The sequence below is a fragment of the Callorhinchus milii genome, unplaced genomic scaffold, assembly GCF_018977255.1.
Source record: "Callorhinchus milii isolate IMCB2004 unplaced genomic scaffold, IMCB_Cmil_1.0 Scaffold5, whole genome shotgun sequence".
Classification (NCBI taxonomy): domain Eukaryota; kingdom Metazoa; phylum Chordata; class Chondrichthyes; order Chimaeriformes; family Callorhinchidae; genus Callorhinchus; species Callorhinchus milii.
The window spans coordinates 25,148,652-25,175,202 of NW_024704746.1; the positions used below are offsets into that span (position 1 = coordinate 25,148,652).

Sequence of the window (26,551 nt, forward strand, 5' to 3'; positions counted from 1 at the left end):
TGATACAGCGATTTATCATGTCTTCAAGACGCCTCATAGAGCTTCACAGATTATACTGTATATTTTGTGGGTAAAATGTGGCAGCAAATTACGCAGAGCAGCGTCCCACAAAATGTCATGGATTGAGTGACCAAATTATTATTATTATTATTTTTTTTCGAAGGGTTTGTTACCCTCGGAAAAGCGATCCTCCAATCGACTAACAAGATATGCCATTTTAGTTGATTAAATTTGAGCAGTTACCCCAATGCACACTTTGGTGATCCCCCAAACTTTGGCTCTTGCCAACCTGAGCCCAAGACTCTCTGCCAGGGTGCATTCCTCCAGAGTTGACAGGCATTCCATTCCAGATACAGAAACATCCATGTGTAGGAGTCACACATGGAATTCTCAGTCTGGTTTGGATACTTTTAGGCATGGTGATGGGACTCCACATGCGCCAACCTAGCTGGCCAAAAAAAACACTTCAAACATAACCAGTGAAAACAGTACATCCATATTATTTCAAACAACATAATTATTCTAGTTTTCTATTAGATTATTATAGTCAAAATGTCAGGTTTGCACTTACCGGTCAACAGTTCCCTGCAGAGCAGCAATTCTGGTCTGCATCATCTGAAGCACACCTGAAAACCAAAGTTTAGTCACTCTACAGTCCACACAAGTTCTGATTCAGGTTAGTCAGTTAATTTGTTCGACTAAGAACTATCATTTAGAGCATTTCTAATAAATAAATTGAAGTATACATCATCCTACTAAATCCATATCTCAGCAGTATTACAAAAGCATAATATGGTCAGTAACTAAATATAATGCACTGATACCCAAAAGACCTTTTATTTGACTTGCATTATAGTTTAGAACTATTCTAAGAACGTTTAACCTTACAAAGGGTAGAAGCATACATCGAGCAATAAAGTGAAATTGCTTCATTGCTGAAAGTTCTTTAACAAGGCATAAAATTAATTTTCCACTTTGTGAGGATTTAACTTTAGACTATGCAGTACCTTTCATGTTGAAAAACGTCTCCAAGCACTTCACGTGGACAGAGAGGGAAACCAAACATTGTGGGATAGAGGGTTTACAAGGATGATGGCCGAAGGTTCATGGAAAGAAGAATGGTTTCAGAGGATTTTGAATCCACAGTGTAAGGAGGAAGCATTTAAGGTGAGGGGACATGGACCAGACTTGAGCTGAAGGTCAAACAAATTATCAAGATTGCACACTGATTGTGTAATCTGCAGTGGGCGGCTGCGAGGTTAATAGTGTCGGAGCCAGAGGTGGTTTGGGTTTGCCAGGTTTTTTGACTTTCGGTTGAAGGAAGTTAATACTCATACAGGACTTCTTGTCTGATAGGCAGCTTGTCATGACAGCAGTAGAGAGGTAGATTTGTGGATAATCCACAATATATCAATCGCAGTCCATGCCTGTGCTTGATGTCACCAAAAAGTTAAGCATTTAAATGGTGGTTTAAATTATACAGATTCACACTGCTAATACATAGATTCACACTGCTAATATATAGTATAAATAGATTGAAAAATATTGCTTTCAACAGCAGTATTTACCTTCCAGTGACTCGATTCCAGTGGCTTGAGCTAGAAGGTTTTCATGTCTTGCCACAACCTATGGAAATATAAGTAGTGATATCACTAATTTCTCCTTTATTTAGAATGCAAAGAATAACAATGTTAAAATGATTAAAGTCCACATCAAAATCAGATTTGACAATTTCACAGTAACCGGCAATGTCATTTAGTGGAGGCCATGAGGATGCCTAGTGTGTGTGCCCTTCTGAACTTCAGACGAAGTCTGGGAGATACATCAAACTTATGCTATACTTATCTTGGTACACTTATTGGGTGTCAGCATGAAACATCTTCTGTGTTTTATGTCTAATATAACACTGATCAATCCTCAAATTACAACCAGTTTGAATCACAAATGGTAACTATTTTAAGAGTAAATATGTTAAGTAAATGGTTTGGAAAGGTGGATGGTTAGGCTAGGTATTTTATTCCATCTTGAAATTATTGTTTGTTTTTAGTAAATATTTACAAAATAGAACAATACCATGGTTATTAGCATGGAAGACAAAACTGCGAAAGTTCAACATGTATACATAAAGGTATTCTGATTAAATTAAATATAAATTTGTGGAAATCAAAATGTTCCTTATTATCTATTAGATAAAACAATTTCAACCATATTCATGGCTAGATGCTTAAACTTAAATCAAAGATGCACATTTAGTCTGCTTACCTGGATGTGAAGTTCTTTATCCAGTTGGCTGATCCCTTGTGCAAGTTTTGCCAATTGTTCAACTATTACTGCTTGATGAATGGATTGAGCGGTATAGGTCTTTACATCAAATTCTTCTTTCAAGAATTCCGTATAGCATTCTGAAAAGTAGTATGGTATTATGTTAATAAACAACTGACATTTATATTGCACCTTTCATGTAAATAATGATAGTAATAATCCTTGCATTTGATATAGCGCCTTATCACATCTTCAAGATGTCTCAAAGCGCTTCACAGAATATACTGTAAGGTGAATTGACTATATTTTGTAGGGGAAATGCGGCAGCCAATTGTGCACAGCAGCGTCCCGCAAACAGTCGTAGATTGAGTGACAATAGTGTTATTTATATATTATTTTTTTTTTGAAGGGATTATTACCCCCAGAAAAGTGATCCTTGGGCAAGTTTCCTTACTCCACACAGAGCCTAATAATAATCCCTCCAAAACCCAAAACAATAATAAATTGGTCATTTTCAATCTAAGACTGTTTGTGGGACATTGCTGTGCGCAATTGGCTGCCGCGTTCGCCCACAAATATACAGTCAATTCACTTTACAGTGTGTTCTGTGAAGCGCTTTGGGACGTCCTCCCGACGTGAAAAGCGCTATATCAAATGCAAGGATTATTAAGGGACGACACTGACAATGCAGCGCTCTCCCAGCATTACCCTGAAATGCCTAAACTAGGAGCCCAACATCAATTCCCGGGTAGGGGGCAAAACGTTGGCAAGTTTCCTTATTCCTCTGTTTATCAGCAGTTAGTAGGAACCTGGTTGTTAGTTGATTTGTGGATCGTGTTTCCGGGGATAATAATTGCTTCAAAAAAATATATTAATTTGGTTTCTTAATCCACGACTGTTTGTGGGACGCTGCTGTGCGCAACTGGCTGCTGCGTTTCGTCCATAAAATACACAGTCACTATACTTTACAGTGTATTCTGTGAAGTGCTTTGAGACGTCTCAATGAGGTGATAACGCGCTGTGTCAAATGCAGGAATTATTATTACTTGCAGTGTCTATGAGGTGTTATAGTGACAGACAGCGAGAGAGAGACAGAGAGAGACAGACAGACAGAGACAGAGAGACAGACAGACAGACAGAAACAGCGAGACAGAGAGAGACAGAGAGACAGACAGCGAGAGAGAGAGACAGAGAGAGAGAGACAGAGAGAGACAGACAGACAGAGACAGAGAGACAGACAGAGACAGAGACAGACAGAGAGACAGACAGCGAGAGAGAGACAGAGAGACAGACAGACAGACAGAGACAGAGAGACAGACAGAGACAGAGAGACAGAGAGAGAGAGAGAGACAGAGAGACAGACAGAGAGAGAGACAGAGAGACAGACAGCGAGAGAGAGAGACAGACAGAGACAGCGAGACAGAGACAGAGAGAGACAGACAGAGACAGCGAGACAGACAGAGACAGCGAGACAGAGACAGAGAGAGACAGACAGACAGACAGAGAGACAGAGACAGAGAGAGAGACAGCGAGAGAGAGACAGAGACACAGAGAGAGAGACAGAGACAGACAGCGAGAGAGAGACACAGCTCCTCACCCTCCAGTAACAGTCCTGACTCCCAGCCCCGCGCCGCCGCCATGTTGGTGACGTTAATTGTCGCGCACAGGCTGCTGGGAACGTGACGCTCAAATTGCGCGCGAACAGCGTCACCGTCACTTCAGGTACAGTCCATATCCCCCGATACCCCCCCCCCCCCGGTACCCCCCCGTGCACACCCCCCCCGGTACCCCCCCCCCCCGTACCCCCCCCCCGTACCCCCCCCGGTACCCCCCCCCCCGGTACAGTATATAATCATATAATCTGCTGATTGCTTGTGATCAGCCGAGTGTCTGACACACATACAAACCCATCAACGTGTGTAACAGTCTCCAACGCACATCCCATCCCATCCCAACTGGGAATCCCCCACATCCCATCCCATCCCAACTGGGAATCCCCACATCCCATCCCATCCCAACTGGGAATCCCTACATCCCATCCCATCCCAACTGGGAATCCCAGAGAGAGATTGTTATTGCAAAAGGGATTAAGGGATATGGGGGTAAGGCTGTGGGTGGGGGGAGGCGGGGGGGGGGGGGGGAGGCGGGGGGGGGGGGGGGGAGGCTGGGGGGGGGGTGGGGGGAGGCTGGGGGTGGGGGGGAATATGGGGATACCAGGGTCAGGTTATTAGCTGGAGTTAGATTAGATGATCAGCCGTGATTGAATGGCGGGGCAGAGGCTCAAAGCGCCGGATGGCCTCCTCCTGCTCCTACATGTTATGTTATGTTAATGTTGGGATGGAATGCGCTCTCTCTCTCTCTCCCTGGAGGGACACATCCTACTTACCTAATTCTGGGGAGTATTAGGCGCAGGTTGGTAAGAGCCAAGGCTTGGGGGGAGCCCAGAGTGTGCGCTGGGGTAACTGCTGGTGTCTAACCAGCTAAACCCACACACAGCTTGGCCATCGAGAGCGCTGTCAGGCCAAGCTTCCCGCTGCTTGTCCAGCTCAGACCAGCCTCCCATTTAGGGCTTTGGCTGCAGGGTTAAAGATATTTCATACCCAAAGGCAGAAAAATTCCCAAGAAAATACAGCACTGGATAATAATTAATCTATTGTATTTTGCTCCTTAGGCTTATCACTCTATTTTATAAAAATCTCAGTAGATTAGTAAACTAGCAATTTTGATTTTGCAGCACAGGTGAAAGCGACTGACCTTTCCCATGAATGGTGAATACCTGTCAACATCAAGGCACCAAAGATGTCTAGTCGATCTGTTTCAGCCTGGCCATGTTGTAAACATTTGTGCACCCATGGTCCGATATTCAAAGTAAGTTATACCATGGCCATTACTCCAATTCCACTCTCATTAAAATTAGAATACTGTATTTTATATGGCTAACAGTATTTCTGCATTTATCCTTTAGGTTGGGATTTAGAACACTGGTCAGAAAGTATAATTGTGAACTATGTTTTACTCCAATGATCATTGCCTCTGCCTTTCTGAAGTCGAGCAAAGCCAGAGATAGTGAATTCACAACAACTTATGGTAAACAGTCTTTTACTTGCAAGTATGATTTATCTGATGAATCTGGAAATAAAGTGAAAATTACATTGTGGATCTCTATTGTTGGTAAATTTACCATCCGGGTACTTTGATAGTCAGTAGGATTTCACTGGACAATGAGACAACACTCAATATACTTTGAGACTATGGGTTTGACATTGAGTTGAGGCTTTGCAAAGGTTGGATAGTTTAATAAACAAAAACAGAAGTGGCTGGGAACACTCAGCAGGTCAGGCAACATGTATGGAGAAAGGAAAGTGAGTCAACGTTTCAGGTCCACGTCCCTTCGTAAGAACGTTTCGGGGCTATGACCCGAAATGTTGACTCACTTTCTCCATAGATGCTGCCTGACCTGCTGAGTGTTCCCAGCCACTTCTGTTTTTGTTTTCAGGTTTCCAGGATCTGCAGTATTTTGCATTTTGTTGGATAATTCAATGTCTGGTTAACTGTAACGTGTAAAGGCTGGGAACTAATCAAAGACAATGTTGTCGATGATCATCTATAATTGTTCACAATCAACAATCAGCATTTCACCCAGTTAGGAAAATGGTTTCCTTGGTATACATCTTAATGGCTATGTGAGATAGTCAGAGATGTGAGAAATGGACAGTACAAGGTTAGAAACGAGAAGTAGAGAGATGGAATAGATTAGCACTAAGTGGGAAGGTGTATAATAACAATTTAAGTTCTAGTGGGGGAGGCTCATCATTGTATTTTGCAGGATATCTGCACTGTTTCCATTTACATCTACCTGGGTTCCAATTGGTGCAGATATTGAGCTTCTGAGCCCTTACCTATAAAATGAGGGACATTTTTAATGAAAGAAAAAATTGTTTAACCAAGCAAAATAGTTCAAGGAAGAATTGTTCCTTAAAGCGTGAATTTTATTTTGACAGTTGATCGTCCACTGGTTGTGCAGTTTGCTACTAATTGTCCACAGGAACTAGCTGATGCTGCTTGTATAGTTTCTCCTTTTGCCGATGGTGTTGACTTGAACTGTGGATGTCCACAGAGGTAAATTAAACTTTAAAATGATTTGTATTTTGTTTCTGGATCTTTAACCTGTTCCCTCTGTCTCCCCATTCCCTCCCCACTTTTAAAGCCCATTTTAAGATGTTTCATTTTCAACCTTTTGGTCACCTTCCCCCGCCCCCTCCCATAACCTTCCTCAGCTTTCCCCCACTCCAGCTCACACTCTCAATTTTGAGACGTCCTCCTGACATGAAAGGCACAGTGTAAATGTAAATTACTGTAAAAGTAACCTCAAATTATAATGCCAGGGTAGGGGGGAAATCCTTTATACAAACACTTGTCTTTCATGTTATTTTTAATTGTGTAGTACAAAGTTTATGTACTACTTTTCATTCAGTAATCAATGCTTTATCAATCATTCTATTTTGTATTTTGGAAGATGGGCAATGGCAGAGGGATACGGCGCTTGCCTAATCAATAAACCACAACTTGTTCGGGACATGGTTCGTCAGGTCAGGAATCAAGTGGAATTGCCTAATTTTTCAGTTTCCATTAAGATAAGGTAAAATCATATTACTAAAAGCAAATAATAAAGCATCTAGTTTTGGAATTAATTGCTTAAGCGTATATCGATGCTTCATAATTCTCTCATAGTAGCATGGGTGATATAACGGTAAATTATCTTCAAATAACATTTTTTACTTGTAGACCTGTATACCTTTATTGAATTTAATTGTAAAATACTGAACAGTACAAATATTAGATAGATATACAATATTATCCTCACACAATAAGTGAACCAAAATATTTTAATTATATGCAAGACTTGTTTTGACAAATTATTTTAAATTTATTGTATATACCATATTTAGACCAGAAAATACCTAATGCATGAAGTCTTTTTAGGGATGATCTTTATACCACAAACAGGGGAAGCCCTCACTATTAAATTGTTACAGTTTAAAATATATATATTTATTATAATAATGAATTATGTTGCCATCAGTGTTTTGGGGCTACAGTCAAACCTGTTCAAGCAACAACCTCTTGTTAACAAACTCTCTGGAACAGCCCGGGCAGCCCAGTTTGCACACCAACAAACCTTTACTCAGACTGTATAAAGACTACTTTGTATAAAGACTACTTTGGCCCAGGCTCCTGAGTGACTGTTGAAGACAGGTTTGACTGTACTTGACTTTTGTGTATGTAAATGCATGATACAGTCCAGATTAATAGTATAAGTATTAATTTAGATTGTAGTCTCACAGCAGTAATATCCTGTTTTACTGTAGGCTAAACCCTGTTGTTTTGTACTTTGTGATCTATTTTTATTCCAGAATACATAAAGACCTAGCAAGAACTGTAGATCTCTGTCGAAAGGTGGAGGCAGCTGGAGTTTCCTGGGTTACTGTACACGGCAGAACAGTGGAAGAGCGGCACCAACCAGTGCACTATGATGCCATCAAGATTATTAAAGAGAACTTAACTGTACCAGTCGTGGCAAATGGCGATGTAAGGGGCAAAAAAGATATTGACTTTCTGCATCAGAGCACTGGCATTGATGGTAGGTGGCACTGCCTGACCAAAATATTTTTTTCTATATCTTCCTAAATTTATTGAAAAGTAGGTACAGACTTGCCTTTTATTTTGGTCTCAGAATCGGAGGTTTGCATGGTAATAAATTGGGTATATAAAGGTAGAAATGATTTTGTAATGTAGTAGGACAGAAAATCTTTTAAAATGCAGAACATATTTATGTTGCATCATATATTTGTTCATCCCTATTGCAACTCTAAGCACTGGAACAAATTGAAGAAAATAAGGTTAAATTATGATCCATTCTCATTCGGGGCCAGTAGTATACGTCTGCTATAAAAAGGAAAACATTGAGAAAACACTTTTGATAATTTTGATAATCCTTTCAGAAGTGTATGTGTATGTGCGTGAGCACCTGAGGTCTGAAGTTCTATCTACTTTCAGCCTGTACAACTATTATGTCGTAAAGTTTAAGGTCTCTCAGAGTTACAGAAATGTCTTACATTGAGTCTTACTATCTAAGCCAGGTTCTACAGTTGTTAAAAAGGCAAGCTTTCAAATTATGGCTGCATTTTCCATAATTGTGAGAATCTGATGAAGTTAAGGCTGGTGATGGACCCATGGTTAAATAGTATATAAATGTTCCCTTCTTAGACTAACCCTGAATTAACTGGTTGAGGTATGAAAGGATCACTGATGCCATATTGTACTGAGTTAATTCAAAGGCAAATGAAAGTCAGACAGAATTGGATGGAAGGAAAGAAAAAATGGTTACACATGTATATTATTTATTGTTGTAAGCTGAAAGGATTCTGAGATTCAATTGATAATTTATTATAACTATGGTTAAACTTGGACAAATTGTATCCTGTGTCCTCTACCACCCGAAATCCCTAAAAAACAGTACAAGGTCAAGACTACTATATAATATACTAATTAACTAAACTTAAATAAACATAGGAAACAAAACTGTAATAATATTACTGAAAACATTTCTGAAATTATTTTTATGAACTGCACAGTGCACCGTAATTCTAGCTTCTCATAGTGTGGAGTCCTGTAGCTCAGTGGTTAGAGCACTCGCTTTGCAAGTGAGAGACCGGGGTTCAATTCCAGGCAGAGGGCGAAACCTTGGGCAAGTTTCCTTACTCCACACAGAGCCTAATAATAATCCCTCCAAAACCAAAAACAATAATAAATTGGTCATTCTCAATCTACGACTGTTTGTGGGACGCTGCTGTGTGCAATTGGCTGCTGCGTTTCACCCACAAATATACAGTCAATTCACTTTATAGTATATTCTGTGAAGCGCTTTGAGACGTCAAGAAGACATGAAAAGCGCTATATCAAATGCAAGGATTATTATTTTTATTATTAGAGGGAGATGGCCAAAAGTATGATCATGCCTTTGAATGTGTGTGTTCAATTTTCAGTTGCTTGCTTTTGCTCACGACCCACAGGTGTTATGGCGGCACGTGGCCTTTTGGCAAACCCGGCTATGTTTGCAGGGTATGAAGAAACCCCTCTGCAGTGTGTTCGGGACTGGGTTGAAATTGCCCTGGAGCATGGAACTCCCTTTACCTGTTTTCATCATCATTTGATGTACATGCTGGAACGAATAACGTCAAGACAAGAGAAGAGAATTTTTAATGTGCTTTCAAGCACTTCGGCTGTTTTAGACTATCTTAGTGGCCATTATGACTTGTGAGACTTTGGGAAGAACTCTGAGGATGGATATGTTGTATTTATAAGAATGAAAGATGTATGATAGCTCTCAATCCTGTGAAGCATATAGGAGAGCAAAGTGGTTAGACACAACATAATTTATCAGTCTTTTAAATATGGCTGAGTTTATACAAAAAAAATGCTTATAATCTAAAGTTGCGATTCTTCATTCCCCAGTTGTGAATTTTTTAATTTTTTTTGTTACTATAAGTGATTTTTAAAAAGTTATGTTACTGAATATGATGTTAAGTCGTTTCCTGTATATAGGGAATAAAATCAATAAGATTTGCAAAGTTGAATTTGGGGGGAAAAACTCACTGAAATATTTTGTACCTTCCTAGTATTTTGGTACAAAATATTAGAAAATTACTCTAGAAAATAGTGGAGGATTTTGTGCCCAGGAAAAGGAAACTTCTAAAATTTTTATATACATTTTTGATCAACCTCACACACAGCTACTTAGTGAAACACAACCTTGAGCCTGTGTTGTTTACCTCAAAAGAGTGAAGAGCCATGTGGATACACCAAAAATATGAGCCATTATCTTCTGGCCTAAGTCCAGTGCTGGAATGACAGAACAACTTGCAATATTTAGATAGAAAGGTAAACTCGTATTTTTCAAAGTGCCTATCATTTCTAAAAATTATGCTTCTTCTTTACTTGGGTTGTTGTCCATAGCCCCTTATAACTAATCTTGATATTTCAATATTAGTTGTTGTTGTTGTTCACCGGATTAATGTCCGCCAGACTCGGGTGCATTATAAAACCTTAACCATGTGATACGATGTGTTCCCAAATCATGACATGGGAAATTGGGCTCGTCCTGGAAAAAACAAACTTGAGTGGTCAAATGAGCTTTTCTCAATGCCCACATGAAACATTAAAACTGAAACAAGAGTGAATGTCTGTATAAGGCTCATTGTCCAACAATGCCCGAGAATGCCTGGGTGGGGTGGGTGGGTTGGGGTGGGGTGGGTGGGGTGGGTGGGTTGGGTGGGGTGGGTGGGGTGGGTTGGGTGGGGGTGGGGTGGGTGGGGGTGGGGTGGGTGGGGGTGGGGTGGGGTGGGTGGGGTGGGTTGGGTGGGGGTGGGTGGGTGGGGGTGGGTGGGTGGGGTTGGGTGGGTTGGGTTGGGTTGGGTGTTTGGGTTGGGTGGGGTGGGTGGGGTGGGGTGTGTTGGGTGGGGTGGGTGGGGTGGGTGTGTTGGGTGGGTTGGGGTGGGGTGGGTGGGTGGGTGGGGTGGGTGGGGTGGGGTGTGTTGGGTGGGTAGGTTGGGTGGGTTGGAGTGGGGTGGGGTGGGTGGGTGTGTTGGGTGGGTGTGTTGGGTTGGGGGTGGGTTGGGTGGGGTGTGTTGGGTGGGGTGGTTGGGTGGGTGGGTTGGGTTGGGGTGGGGTGGGTTGGGGTGGGGTGGGTTGGGGTGGGTTGGGGTGGGGTGGGGTGGGTGGGTGGGTGGGTGGGTGGTTGGGTGGGTGGGTGGGGTGGGTTGGGTGGTGGTTGGGTTGGGTGGGGTGTGTTGGGTGGGGTGGGTGGGTGGGGTGGGGGTGGGTGGGTGGGGTGGGTTGGGTGGGTGGGTTGGGTGGGGTGGGTGGGTGGGTTGGGTTGGGTGGGTTGGGGTGGGTGGGTTGGGTGGGGTGGGTTGGGTGGGGTTGGGTGGGGTGGGTTGGGTGGGGTGGGGTGGGTTGGGTTGGGTGGGTTGGGTGGGTTGGGTGGGTGGGTTGGGTTGGGTGGTGGTGGGTTGGGTGGGTTGGGTTGGGTTGGGTGGGTTGGGTGGGTGGGTTGGGTGGGTTGGGTTGGGTGGGTTGGTGGGTGGGTTGGGTGGGTTGGGTGGGTTGGGTGGGTGGGGGTTGGGTGGGTTGGGTGGGTTGGGTTGGGTGGGTTGGGTTGGGTGGGTGGGTTGGGTGGGTTGGGTGTGGTGGGTGGGTTGGGTGGGTTGGGTGGGTTGGGTTGGGTGGGTTGGGTTGGGTTGGGTGGGGTGGGTGGGGTGGGTGGGTTGGGTTGGGTTGGGTGGGTTGGGTTGGCCAAGGCACTGTGGTTGCAGTGGGCGGCGAGTTGCCACCTGTGGGAGTTGGAGCCCGAGAAGCCCAGGAGCTGAGTGGAGGGTCAGTCACACAGTCACGTGCTGCACGGGAGCAGCTCTCTGGCCCCGCCCTCCACCACGCGGAGCGGGGCCCACTGGCCAGGGCTGTGCGTGGTGACGTCACGCTGCGTGCGGTCGGGCGCGTTAACGCCAGAGGCGGTTTGAAGTTCCTTCTGAGCGAGTTACACACACAGGTAAGTTACACCCACACACACACCCTCACACACACCCACACACAGCCCCTCACACACACACACACACAGCCCCTCACACACACACACACCCACACACAGCCCCTCACACACACACACACACACCCACACACAGCCCCTCACACACACACACACACAGCCCCTCACACACACCCACACCCACACACAGCCCCACCCACACACACAGCCCCTCACACACACACACACCCTCACACACACCCACACACACACCCTCACACACACCCACACACAGCCCCTCACACACACCCACACACAGCCCCTCACACAGCCCCTCACACACACACACACCCACACACAGCCCCTCACACACACACACACCCACACACAGCCCCACACACACACACACAGCCCCACACACACACCCTCACACACACCCACACACAGCCCCTCACACAGCCCCTCACACACACACACACCCTCACACACACCCACACACACACCCTCACACACACCCACACACAGCCCCTCACACACACACACAGCCCCTCACACACACCCACACACAGCCCCTCACACACACCCACACACAGACCCTCACACACACACACACCCTCACACACACCCACACACAGCCCCTCACACACACCCTCACACACACACACACACAGCCCCTCACACACACCCACACACACAGCCCCTCACACACCCACACACAGCCCTTCACACACCTTCACACACACCCACACACAGCCCCTCACACACACACACACACACAGCCCCACACACACACCTTCACACACACCCACACACAGCCCCTCACACACAGCCCCTCACACACACACACACCCACACCCACACACAGCCCCTCACACACACACAGCCCCTCACACACACACACATACCCACACACACCCTCACACACACCCACACACAGCCCCTCACACACACACACCCACACACAGCCCCTCACACACACACACCCACACACAGCCCCCCCACACACACACCCACACACAGCCCCCCACACACCCACACACAGCCCCTCACACACCCTCACACACAGCCCCTCACACACACACAGCCCCTCACACACACACACACCCACACACACCCTCACACACACCCACACACAGCCCCTCACACACACACACCCACACACAGCCCCTCACACACACACACACACACACAGCACCTCACACACAGCCCCACACACACCCACACACACACCCACACACAGCCCCACACACACCCACACACACACCCACACACCCTCACACACACTCATACACAGCCCCTCACACACACCCACACACAGCCCCCCACACACACACACACAGCCCCATCACACACACACACACACACCCTCACACAGCCCCTCACACACACACACCCTCACACCCACCCATACACAGCACCCCCCCATACACAGCACCCCACACACCCTCACACACCCCCATACACCCCCCCCCATACACAGCACCCCACACACACACCCATACACAGCATCAGCCACACACACACCCATACACACACCCACACACACACCCTCACACACACCTCCATACACAGCACCCCCCCATACACCCCCCCCATACACAGCACCCCCCACACACACACCCCCATACACACACCCACACACACCCTCACACACACCCTCACACACACACCCCATACACACACCCCCATACACACACCCTCACACCCCCCCTCATACACAGCACCCCCCCACACACACACCCCCATACACAGCACCCCCCCCCCACACACCCCCTCACACACCCCCCCATACACAGCACTCCCCCCACATACACCCCCCACCATACACACCCCTACATACAGCACCCCCCCATACGCACACCGCCCCCCCCCCCCCGTACACACTCCTACACACAGCACCCCCCCATACACACCCCTACACACAGCACCACCCCCATACACACCCCTATACAAAGCACCCCCCCATACATACCCCTACACACAGCACCCCCCATACACACCCTACACACAACACACACCCCCATACACACCACCCCTACACACAGCACCCCTACACACAGCACCCCCCCATACACACCCCCTACACAGAGTACACCCCCATACACACCCCCTACACACAGCACCCCCCCATAGACCCCCCTACACACAGCACCCCCCCATAAACCCCCTTACACACAGCACCCCCCCCTGCTGTTGCTGCTGCTGCTGCTGTTGTTGCTGTTGCTGCTGCTGCTGCTGTTGTTGTTGTTGTTGCTGTTGTTGCTGCTGTTGTTGCTGCTGTTGCTGCTGTTGTTGCTGCTGCTGCTGCTGTTGTTGCTGTTGCTGTTGCTGTTGTTGCTGCTGTTGTTGGACAAGGTTTCGGGGAATGTGAGTTCGCAAACTGCCAGCGTCAGTGCAGTTCGGTTCCCCGCCCCCACACAGGAACCGGTTATTTTTAATCTCATCTGTGGTGATTGAGTGTAACTTCCGCATTATTGCTTCACTGCTTCCGTATTGGCATCCCATAATAACCTTTGCTAAAATATATACAAAATACAGTCAACTCACTGTACACTGTATCTTGTGAAGCGCTTTGAGACGTCTCGATTACGTGATAAGGCGCTGTGCAAGGATTATTATTAATATAAAATAGTGTGTTGCTTTCTTTGTATTAAATACCTCCAAAATAATAAACTCAACAAAACCTAAGTTTCAGGCAATAAATAGTTCATGTAAGCTGCTCGCACTCTACTCAAATTTATCTTGTTTATTTTCAAGAGAAAGACTGAAATGATAAAGGTAGATCGAGATCAGTTGTGATCAGCGCTGCTTGGGTGAGGTCTGTGCTCCTGTGAATTGACTGTATATTTTGTGGGTAAAATCATATTAGGATTGCCTTATTTCATGAGGTTGATATAAAAAAAATCTTATGGCCATATTTGAGAAGGGATTTTGTTTGGCCAACAATCCTTCAGATTACAAAAACAGAAGTCGCTGCAAACACTCAGCCGGTCAGGCAACATCTGTGGAAAATCCTCCACAGATTCTTCTTAGTGTACTCGCTTTGCAAGTGAGAGACCTGGGTTCGATTCCCGGCAGGTGAAACCTTGGGCAAGTTTCCTTACTCCACACGACTGATAATAATCCCGCAAGAAAATAAAACAGTAATAAATTGGTCACTTCAAACTACGACTGTTTGTGGGACACTGCTGTGCGCAATTCGCTGCTGTGTTTTGCCCAGAAATGTAGAGTTAATTCACTTTACAGTCTATTCTGTGAAGTGCTTTGAGATGTCTAGAAGACGTGAAAAGCGCTATATCAAATGCAAGGATTACTATTATTATTATTCCATAGATGCTACCTGACCTGCTGAATGTTCCTTTCTTTTCAACCGCGCCTTTGGTCACCTTCTTCCCCCTCCCCCCAGCTCGGCCCTGGGATCTGTTATTGTGAAGCGTTCTGAGACGCTGTCCAGCGTGGAGGGCGCTATATAAATCCAAGTTATTGTTGTTGTTGTTTGCTTAAATCGAGAAGAGCACCAAACATGCAGTCTCCTCCCACCACAAACTCTTGCTTCCACCTTTCCTCTCTCCCTTACTCCAGCCCAGTCACTATAATTTGCTATGACTATGAGGCATTCCCTTATATGAAGGGTGTTAATGCGAGTTGTTGTTGTCTTGTGTTTGATTATGGTTTGGTTTGTGTTGATAGATTTAATTGAACACAATGACACTGCAATGGACAGCAGTTGCATCTTTCCTGTATGTTGAAGTAGGTTGCCTTTTGCTTCTGTGTTTACCATTCATCTCTCCTCCCAGGTAAGCTTGCAGATCTAAAGCATTGGTTATCTTTAAGTTTTTACTTTTATTCTGGTATGGAATAATACATTAGAGCATACACATGCATTTGATGGAGTCAAATCTACCTAAACCATGTCAAAGCTTTGAGTTAAGGAGGATTGGTTGTTTTGGAAGTAATTCAATTTGCAGAAAATTATCTAAATCAATATTGTCATGTAAAGAAATTTCAACCTACAAATTGTAGCTTAATAACTTTTAAATTGACTTACAATTTTGCAATACACCTCCAACATAAAGTCACATGGTTTAGCCTAGCTGGGTATGCTTATACTGTGTAATGTGGACCTAACTTAAATCAGAATTATGGCAAAATGTTAGATTTTGTTATATAATTTTGTTAGATTTTACAATAGTTTCTAAATATGAAGTCGAATGCTTATTTGGGGAATTGTTTGTGGTCAGCCAGGTGTCTGACATGGAAACCCTGCTTACTTAATTCCAGAGACATTCAGGCTGGTTAGCAAGAATTTAATCAGTTAAGACTGTGTAGCTTGCCATTTAGCGCTATATCTGGCAAGAAACCCTGCCATCCAGAACCATCTTACACTTTAAAAATTTTGTTTGCGGGGTTAACAGGAGCTGAATGGGAGGAATCCCTCCTCCTGGTCCAAGTCCTGACGATGAAGCACAGTGAGTGTCTGTCACCAGCAGTGCCATAGAGCACTGTGGATCTGACCAGCTCAGGAACTGGGCTGTCAAGACCACCACAGATGGTTGACCTGATTCTAATATTTTGCTCCCCAAATATTCCCAGCTCAGCTCCAGGGGGAGTCCACTTAAATTCCGATGGATAATTTGTATAATAAGTGCTCATTTTTTTCAGATGGTTGCAGATTTTCAATTTTCGTTTCTGGAGGAAAATTGCTTCGTACTGGAACAGAGCTTTCCTGACAATCATCATCATATTGGTTGTCCTTTTTTTTGGTAAGTTTGTTTTATATAAAAATAAAGGGTTACAAATATTTTTCTCTCAAATTTGATGGAACTCTCCATGTTTGCCTTTTATATCAGAAGGTAAAACACAGACCCAGATAAAATGGTGGAGATGTACTAGGAATAGCAAAGATGACCAACTTTCCTGACTGCAACACAATATAATCCTAAAAAATAGGATTGGTTTCATGAAACCTGGTCGTTGTGTGTGTGCATGTTGCTAGTAAATTTGTGCACATGCACATAATTTTACATATGGGCCCAGTTCCACAGCCTCGCCTCCCAGTAGTGCATTGAATAGTGATGTGGGTAAATGGAGGTGCAGAATTGTTGTTGAGCAGATTACCAGTGTAATATTTACTTGTGAAACCAAGGTGAAGGGTCGCAGAGTGATTTTTTATGACCTTGTTTGTTTCGGAAATCACTGTGACAGTCACTTGACCTTGAAATCTGACTTTGACCATTATTGCCAAAGTTGATGCTATCAGATGAGCTAATCTAAGGCATTCAATAACTGGTTGTCAATAAAAAAAGTACAAACAGGAATGAAACATGACCCTGTTTTCTAGTTTAAATGTGAGGATTCTTCTCACAGGAAAGGTTTTTTAGGATAGGGGTGATGACAGCTGTTTTTAGGGGGTAGGAATGTTGACAGGGAGAAGTTGACAAGGTCTGAGAGTAAGTGGGGCGAGGAGATGGAGCTGGAAGGTAAGGAGAGGGGTAGGAATGGGGTCGAGGGAACAGCTGGTGGGCTTCATGCGGGTTATAGTGGTGGTGAGAGAGGAAGGGGAGACAGGTTCAAAGGTGTGGAGGGAGGGATAGGAAGGGGCCGGAGTGTGAGGGAGAGATGGGGAGGGGGTGGTGGTTGGGAGGGTGGAGGCAGCTGAACGGATCCCCTCAATTTTGGTCTTGAGGAAATCCAGCATCTCCTCACAGTTGAGTTGGAGGAGAGGATGGGCGAGGCATGAGAGGATGGACGAAGGAGCTAGTTGGTATTGGAGAAGAGAAGCGTGGGGTTGTCCTTGCCCTCCAAGATTACCTTGGAATAGAAGGACAATTTAGCGGAGCTGAGGGTGGACCGGTAAGTTTTCATGTGGTCCAACCAGATCTGCCCTTTTGAGGGATATAATTAGGTTGGAACGTAGAACATTATTAATAATAATAATAATAATAATCCTTGTATTTGATATTGCGCTTTTCATGTCGGGAGGACGTCCCAAAGCGCTTCACAGAACACACTGTAAAGTGAATTGACTGTATATTTGTGGGCAAACACGGCAGCAATGTCCCACAAACAATCGTAGATTGAAAATGACCAATTTATTATTGTTTTGGGTTTTTGGAGGGATTATTATTAGGCTCTGTGTGGAGCAAGGAAACTTGCCCAAGGTTTGGCCCTGACCTGCCTGGAATTGAACTCAGGTCTCTCACTTGCAAAGCGAGTGCTCTAACCACTGAGCTACAGGACTTATTCTTTATATTGGACAGTTGGTTGAGTTAGGTCAAACAACAAATATTCTCTTTCCACTATGAATATGTGCATCAAGTATTTTAGACGTAAAACGACTTACACAAATGATGTTCGATTTCTGTATAATAAATAAGCCAAGCAATACCGTACAGTTTACATTTTTATAGTGCCTTTCACATCAGGATGAAGTCTCAAAGCAAGCAATCCCCCCCTCCCCCCGACTCGGAGTCAGGCTCCGCCTCTGTTAAGCACTCTGCGTGGAGGGCACTATATAAGTGCAAGTTGTTGTTACTGAGTAGTGGAAATAATCAAGCACCCTAAGTGAAACCAGATGTTGAAGCAATTTTAAACTGTAAGGAGTGAATGTTCGTGTTAATGGAGGAGAAGAGAACATAAATGAATGGATGAGTTGAGTTTAAGGACCTAAAAGTCTGAGATAAGAATTATATATTAAAACACCTTTCTCTGCTTGTAGATGCTGTCAGAGAAGTGAGGAAATACTCGGCAAGCCACACAGTTGAAAAGGATGCAAAGCTGTTTCCAAATGTGTATGATCACTTTCACATGAAGCTGTTTAGAGCACAAAGAAATCTGTACATCTCTGGATTCTCCCTGTTCCTTTGGCTGTAAGTATAAATAGCAAAATTCCATTCATCTGCTAGGACACAAGGTCCTCTATTTCTGTGTCTTCCATCTATATCCCGCTTAAGCTCATTTCCTTAATTTTCCGGCCTCCAATTTCTAAATTTCCTTTTGCTTCCCCCATTTTCTCATAACCCTTTCCCATCCTCCATCTCCCCTTCCTTCATTGGAATTCCCTTGTACCTTTGTCCTATTGTACCAAACTCACTCTGGACACTAAGCCTCCTCATCCGTAGATGTACTCGGTTAGTACCAGGGATGAAGGGGATGAGTTATGAGGATAGGCTGACCAGTTTGGGCCTATATTCTCTCGAATATAGAAGAATTAGAGGGGATCTTATAGAAACCTTAAGATCATCAAAGGCCATGATAGAGTAGATAGTGGGAGATTGTTTCCCCTGGTTGGAGAAACTTATACCAGGGGTCACAACCTTAAAATCAGAGGCAGCCCTTTCGCACTGAGTTGAGGAAGAACTTCTTCACTCAAAGGGCAGTGAATGTATGGAACTCACTTCCCCAAAGGGCTGTTGACGCTCAGTCCTTGAACACATTCAAGACTGAGATAGATATATTTCTCATTGCAAAAGGGATTAAGGGATATGGGGATAAGGCAGGGGAGGGGGGAGGGGAATATGGGGGTAAGGCGGGGTCAGGTTATTAGCTGGAATTAGATTAGAAGATCAGCCATGATTGAATGGCGGGGCAAGCTCGAAGGGCCGAATGGCCTACTCCTGCTCCTACATGTTATGTTATGTTATCCTCAATGACTTCAGTCTGTACCTAAAGTCATTCTGCCCCATCTCCTAATCTCTCTACTGACCTTGGGTAGGTCTTTCCAATATTCTCCATGATCTTGTTTTCTGGAAATCACCTGCCATGTTCGCCCACAAAATGGAGTCCTGTAGCGTATTAGCTAGCACTCACCTCACAAGTGAGAGGATCCGGGTTCAATTTCCGGGCAGGGCAAAACGTTAGGCAAGTTTCTTTACTTCATACCCCTCTGTTTACTAGTAGTAAGTAGGAACACAGTTGTTAGTCGATTGGCAAATCGCTTCTCCAGGGGTAATAATTCCTTAAAAAAAATTGGTCACTCAATCCACAACTGTTTGTGGGACACTGCTGTGCATAATTGTTTGCCGTGTTTCACCCATGGAATGCACAGTCAATTCATTTTACAATATATTCTGTGAGACATCTCAACGTTGTGATAAGGTGCTATATGAAATGCAAGGATTATTATTTGTAGAACCCGACCAGAAGGCTCAGTTCACCACATAGAAATCCTCTAATGCCTAGTTTATACTGCTTGAAGCATTAGAAATTACATGTTCAACAAAAATAGTTTTTGCCTTCTTCATTAGAATATCTGGTTTGCTACAGAAGTAAACTAGTTCCAGCTGCTTAATTTATTTACCACAACAACCATAACAACAATCACAACCCCAACAAATTGCATTTATATAGCAGCCATATAAGAAACAGACTGAATACTGAAGGAAGCAATAACATTGGAGTTGCAATTGTTTGTGCCGCTCTGCTTTCACATTAAAGTCAGTAGTTCATTGCTTTCAGATCTGAATGATTTTTGAATTCTACAGTGAAGCATTCTCATTTCTTTTAAGTGTTCTTCGGCGTGTGATCACTCTTATCTCAGAACTGGCAGTGGTGATGGGTGACAACCAAATACTTAATACTCAGGCTGCTGATTGTAATGATGCCGCTAAGAAGCATATGGAAGAAAATGAAGAACTAAAGAAGGTAATAGTAACACTGAAACCCTTACCTCAGAAATGAATGCAAACATTACCATCGGTTTGTCTCTCACTGAATGGCCTTCCCACTTCTAATACAGTCTAATACAGTCACTTCAGATTCACAGGGTCACGGGTCTGAATTGGAGCCTTCACTTCCGCCTGAACTTGTTGTCTTCAATGTTAATATGTTAATACAAAACAATACAAAATTACATTTGTGTAGGGCCTTTCACATCCGGAGGATGTCCCAAGGTGCTGAAGAGTCAGGGATTTGGACCTGAGCTGGGCATCAGGATCGGGGAGGGTGGAGGGTAGGAGGATGGCCGAAAGCTCGGTCGAAGAGGAGGGTTTTGAAATGTGCCTTGAAGGAAGCAAGGGAGGGAGTGAAACAAAAGGAATATGTCTCATATTCATATATGAACATATGAAATGCTGTACTCTGTCCAGCGCCTTGGGACGTCCTCCCGACGTGAAAGGCGCTATACAAATGTAATCTTGTTGTTATTGGAATGGAGTTTCATAGAGTGGCAGCAGTAAGTGGGGGCAGAACGTTCCATATGATGAAAGCCTGGCTGCCGATGGTGGAGCAGGCAGGCGGGGGACATGGAGCAGGCCGGAGCTGCTGAGCGGAGGGAGCAGAGTTGGTATGGGGTTACCAGATTGCAGAGGTAGGGAGGAGAAGGCCGTGGAGGGCCTTGAAGGCGAGGATGAGGATATTGAACTCTATGCTCCGGGGGATGGGGAGCCAGTGAAGGGCGAGGGTAGGGGTTGATTGAGGGTAGGGCTACTTCCAGGCAGAGGGCGAAACCTTGGGCAAGTTTCCTTACTCCACACAGAGCCTAATAATAATCCCTTCAAAACCCAAAACAATAATAAATTGGTCATTTTCAATCTACGACTGTTTGTGGGACATTGCTGTGCGCAATTGGCTGCCGCGTTCGCCCACAAATATACAGTCAATTCACTTTACAGTGTGTTCTGTGAAGCGCTTTGGGACGTCCTCCCGACGTGAAAAGCGCTATATCAAATGCAAGGATTATTATTATTATTATTATTGATGGGGTCACGGAGTCTGGTAAGGGAGAGGACACGAGCTGCAGAGATCTGATGATTTGCAGCTTGTGGAGGGAAGAGTTGGGAGTTGGGAGTGCTGAGCGCAGTTGGTACCCGCTTCTCGCCTACAAAATATACAGTCAATTCACTTTACGTTATATTTGAGACGTCTCGAAGATGTGATAAGGCGCTATATCAAATACAAGGATTATTAATATTATTCAAACTATAGTGCTAACTTTATTTTTCAAGTGTACTATTTTATCAATAGGCAATAAATCGAGGAAAAGGTCAGGAAAATGAGAATTTGGTGGAAGAAAATGACAAGTTGAACAAGGAAATTGGGAAACTGCAGACTGAAGTGCAGGAAACTACAGAAGGTATGGCATAAAAACATCAAACATAAGCAATGAAACTAAATGTCGTAAAGCACTAGTTATAAATAATATTGTCTTTTACAGTGTATTACGTGCAGTGCTTTGAGACTTGTCGAAGACGTATAAGGCAATATATCAAATGCAAGGATTATTTATTATTTATTAATAATCCAAGAGTGACTAGTGATTGGATAATAATGTGTGAAATCCAAGGTTGTTGGATGGAACAACTGTTCATGGAACACGTGGTCATAAACATTCAATTAGTTGTTGTGACACAAGAATAGAGAATAATAGAAATGTTCATATGTCGATTATAGTAATGAAACTTAATGTATTGTTTCATGTGAATCCTTTGAAAAGGATCTGGCCAAATATCTAGTTGCAAATGAAACTCAAACTTTATCCCCAACAACTGTATAAACTTGGATAATTCACATCAGTCTTGTTCTTTTGAGGCCAAGAATATATTCTGTATTGAATACGATATTAAATAGGAATCTCTGAATTTTGTGAAATAAGCTCTACAATTGGAGCAATTTATTGTAAGTTTTACATATGGTTGTTTATTTCTCAAGATTAATTAAATTGCAGAATATTCAAAATTTAAATTAAATAAATTGGAGAATGCAGATTTCGCCCACAAAATATACAGTCAATTCACTTTACAGTATATTCTGCGACGGTTTGGAGACGTCTTGAAGATGTTATAAGGCGCTATGTCAAATGCAAGTATTATTTATTGAGATTGTGTATATATGATTGTTTTTTTCATAAAATCAAGGAATCTCAAACAATCTCTTGCCTGTGGATTGAACAGGCTTCCGTTGAAAGCATATATTTTAAATTATAATTTGTTTTATTTGCTAAACAGCCCTTGAAAAGTCACAGAAAGATATGATGGCAATGACAACACAGTGTGAAGGTCTGACGAGGGAATATGATTCTCTTGTGCAGGAGCATGACAAGTTGCAGGTAAGTAAGTCTCTCATTTCACAATCTGACAATAAAGTTCTTAAGACCATTTGAAGGAGCCATTGCTTCCACTTTAACCTTTCACAAATTGCGCTTTGTTTCTCTGGGTAAACGTTAGGTAAATTGTTCACACCAATTAAATCTACACAACATTCATTTAATTCATTGTAATTTCATCGGGTTTCATTTATAGTAAATAAGACAAAATGAAATAGTTATAATGTAGAACAGAACTTGTGTTCATGAACAGCATTTTGGTCCTAATTTTAGATTAAATATGAATTTGTTTTCAATTTACTGTATGGATCGGCTGTGAAAAGCTTTCTTTTTGTACATTTCTTTATATCTGTTCGTTTGCTATCACAGCATGCACCCTGTTTGGCTTCTCCTGTGTTATTGTATAATCTGCTGCTAAAGGATGAATGCTACACCCGCTTAGGAGCTGTTTCTTAGTTTCCTTCTTTGGGGGAATCAACAGGACTTTTGTGTTTTCATGAGATTGCATGTATGTGTTTCTGATAAAAACAGGTGACTGATCAGGCTTTGGTTGAGAGCATGTGTATTACTCTGAAGTGGAACTAACCTTATATCGTCACTGAGCATTAGTTAGGCTCTTCATTTTGATGGCGGTAAATCACACTTTTGCTACATCAGTTCTTTCACTCAACAATTGAATGTAAAGTTTCTATCAAAGTATTGCTGTAAGTCTCATTTTGAATAACTCTATAACTCAAATCATTCTAGATCTTCTGCAGTAATCAGCTGCTGTCTGTAGCATATGACTATAGATTGTTTAAATGTTTCAGGCTTTTTATTGATTAACAATAACTGACATCTGCTGTTTCATTACATTTTCTTGTTTTCAGAGCCTTGTTGACAGCCCTGATAAGAAGAATGAGTAAAGAGTAAGAGCTTTGCCTTGACAGCTTTCGACATCTTCCACAGCAGCATCTCTGGTTACTTAAATATTTGTATTTGCTTCTCAGCTAGATACTTTAGCTGTTTCGATTTGAAAAGTAAATGTGTTCAGCTGCTCGTTCATAAGCTGTTTCTAGAATAAGTGGGTTTCAAGTGTTTGACAAGGGAAATTCAGAGAAACTATGATGTTATGGGAACTATCTGATCAGAATTGTTCTTTACCTCTAGGGCCTAGGTTGAAGTTCAGAAAGGTGGACAATTGTCTATTTTGACAATTGGAAGTCAGTCAAACCCGTCTTCCAACAACCACTCAGGGGCCTGGGCCAAAGTGGCCTTTATATAAGGGTGGCTTCGGAGTAAGGGTTCATTAGTGTGCAAACCGGGCTGTGGAGGCTGTTCCAGGGTAGTTGTTGACGGGTGGATGGAGGTGAATGGAGGTGGTTCCTTGAACAGGTTTGACTGTAAAAGGTTCTGGGAGAATTAAGTTACACATGTTCAAAACAATTCCTTGTGGCCAGATTAGACAATTTAAAGTTGCCTATTCATCACAAATTTGTCCTTCAATTCAAATCTTACTCCAGGGATATAAGATATCTGGTATTAACTGGAAAAGCTCACTGATATGATAAAGAGTTTGCTGTTTAGGTTAACGTAAAGTCTTAAACTGGCTGGTATAGAAGGAGTTTATCCATTTGTCTTGACCGAGCACCTTCCAAAAAAATGTTCCTGTACCATGTTTGAGAGCATTAGGTTCTCAATACTATTCTCATACCTTAGGTCCAAAAGTTTAATGTTCCCCTCCACTCCCTCCCACTCAAACCTCAAACATATTTCATTGTAACAAATATTTACAGTCTGCACTATTTTCTGATTCAAATAATAAAATGGAATTTGCCTTAAAAACCTAATACTGCATTTAAAACATAGAAATACAAATTGCAGTTTTAAGAAAATTATTTTTATTCAAAGTATATCCCCCTTAGAAATAGAGAAACTATTGACTGTAATACTCTGGTGTCCTGTTTGATATGCACTAAGCCTTTCCAGTGACTTACATTACAGGTATTTTAAACCACAAAGATACTCCCTTCAATGTTTATTTCCCCTTTGTTTTGTTGAATCGATTTATCAAGAGCTGCTCACATTAACCTCAAAACATTTAATGTACTGTATATCACCTCCCTGAACAATTATTACACATGTTCCATACATTATATAATGGTCATAAACATTTTGAAGTTTTATCTGGGTTCACTAATGTGTATTCTATATGTAGCAATCAGCCAAAATGGTCTACACTTTCACGCCTATTCCTAGACTTTTAATAGTTTGGGCTCCTACAATCGTCATTTAGCTTGGGTTGAAATCTGCTCCACTGTTCAGCTTACGATGGTAAATATTGTTTAGAATAGTTGCTTTCCCTGTCGGCATATAAACACTGTTTTTTAAAATCCACTGGATTGCTGTGTGTTTCAGTCATAGCCTTGACTTCTCTAGAAGCACACAGGAATGTTCATTGTGTTCAGCAGCGAATACCTCCCAATCTTGATTAAAAGAAATCGTTAACAGGAACAGAAAATATTTTAAATACACAACAACTTGGTCAATCAGCATGTGAAAGCAGAAGATAGTTTAGATATTTTGGGTGTGACCATTCATGAGAACTTTGTGTTCACTTTTTTTCCCCCTTTTTATCTTAAGCAGTTAATTGTTCCCTGGTCCTGTGTCCTTTCTTTTAAAAAAAGATGTGGTTCCACAAAAAAGTGTTATCTGGGGTCTCAGCCTGAGCTGGACATTTAGTGGTCAAACACGACCCCACATGATGGCGATTTATAAAAATCAGTTGTTGATGTGACATTCTTACATTCTCTTACAGTTTACATTCTTCGATTTTTTTAATACATGAAATGCAAACTAGTCTTATTTATTGTGATTTATCTCTTTCCTGTTGTGCCCTATCCGTACATTATGCAACATATAGGTCTCATGACCCTTGCCTTTGCATCATTACACGTTCAGGTGGCTGGAGCCTAGATGTGGATGACATATGAAGTCCACTCAAGAGATGCTACTGTATCTTCTCAGGATCAGAAAGATATATGTTCATGAGAACTGTTATTCAGTAATTGTTGTATAATATATCTGCTTTACACGTTAGTTTTACGTGAAATATTTACAAACTGTGTCTTTGGCAATACACATTGCTTTTACAATAAAGGCCTAAATTCACAATTGTGGTGTAATTTTGTGAACAAGTTGAGGTTCCAGTTGCAGCCAATGTTTCCTTCCTGGGGCACTGATTTTATAGACATTTCCACATCAACACAATCACTTGATATCTGAAGGTGTCATTTGTGATCTCTTTGCAGGCTTAATTGGTAACAAAGCTGCAAAAACATTTGTTTATCCATTACATTATAGAAAAAAAATCAACAAAGAGAAATGGCTTTTGTTATTGAGGCAGATTGTGACATGGAAATATTTGTCACTACAGTGTTGTGTTTTGAGATACTGTAAATAAAACTCAGATCACAAGTGTAGATAAAAGTGACAGATCATGACCTCAGAACATTAGACTAGGGAGGGTCTACCATCTAAGCGTGAAGGTCATTACCTCAGGAAACTGAACAAATGTAAAAAAACTTGTAAAATAAGAATTCAAACATCAATTGGCTCAAAAAATCTGACAGAAATATGTGTAAAAGATTCATCCCCGGTAGGATTTAATTCATTTTTTTGGTGAC

The 26,551-nt window shown here is 42.9% G+C and overlaps 2 protein-coding genes across 4 annotated transcripts in view; one reads left to right on the forward strand and one right to left on the reverse strand.

The window, feature by feature from the left end:
* cog5 (component of oligomeric golgi complex 5) overlaps nt 1–3,915 on the reverse strand; it is a 38,766-nt gene extending 34,851 nt beyond the window's left edge. Inside the window, exons 1-4 of the mRNA XM_042335141.1 lie at nt 3,860–3,915; nt 2,263–2,402; nt 1,569–1,626; nt 572–626 (exon numbers count right to left, since the gene is read on the reverse strand). Coding sequence (XP_042191075.1) covers nt 572–626; nt 1,569–1,626; nt 2,263–2,402; nt 3,860–3,902 — 296 coding nt within the window. The 5' untranslated portion in view covers nt 3,903–3,915. The remainder of the gene's footprint in view (nt 1–571; nt 627–1,568; nt 1,627–2,262; nt 2,403–3,859) is intronic.
* A 7-nt stretch (nt 3,916–3,922) lies between these two features.
* dus4l (dihydrouridine synthase 4-like (S. cerevisiae)) lies at nt 3,923–26,030 on the forward strand. 3 transcript variants are annotated; one of them, XM_042335174.1, is made up of 14 exons: nt 3,923–3,984; nt 4,997–5,130; nt 5,228–5,349; nt 6,264–6,381; nt 6,779–6,901; nt 7,677–7,903; nt 9,194–9,206; nt 15,550–15,642; nt 16,508–16,608; nt 18,564–18,714; nt 20,353–20,488; nt 21,809–21,917; nt 22,789–22,889; nt 23,756–26,030. In XM_042335174.1, exons 2-14 carry the CDS (start codon nt 5,024–5,026, stop codon nt 23,789–23,791), a joined length of 1,437 nt encoding a protein of 478 aa, XP_042191108.1. In that variant the 5' UTR covers nt 3,923–3,984; nt 4,997–5,023; the 3' UTR covers nt 23,792–26,030. The 3 variants fall into 3 exon arrangements, with proteins under 3 accessions (XP_042191108.1, XP_042191106.1, XP_042191107.1); XM_042335173.1 differs by lacking the exons at nt 3,923–3,984; nt 4,997–5,130; nt 5,228–5,349; ... (2 more) ...; nt 7,677–7,903; nt 9,194–9,206 and adding an exon at nt 11,776–11,869 and having other exon boundaries at nt 15,536–15,642; XM_042335172.1 differs by lacking the exons at nt 9,194–9,206; nt 15,550–15,642; nt 16,508–16,608; ... (3 more) ...; nt 22,789–22,889; nt 23,756–26,030 and adding an exon at nt 9,336–10,498.
* The last annotated feature ends 521 nt before the right edge of the window (nt 26,031–26,551 follow it).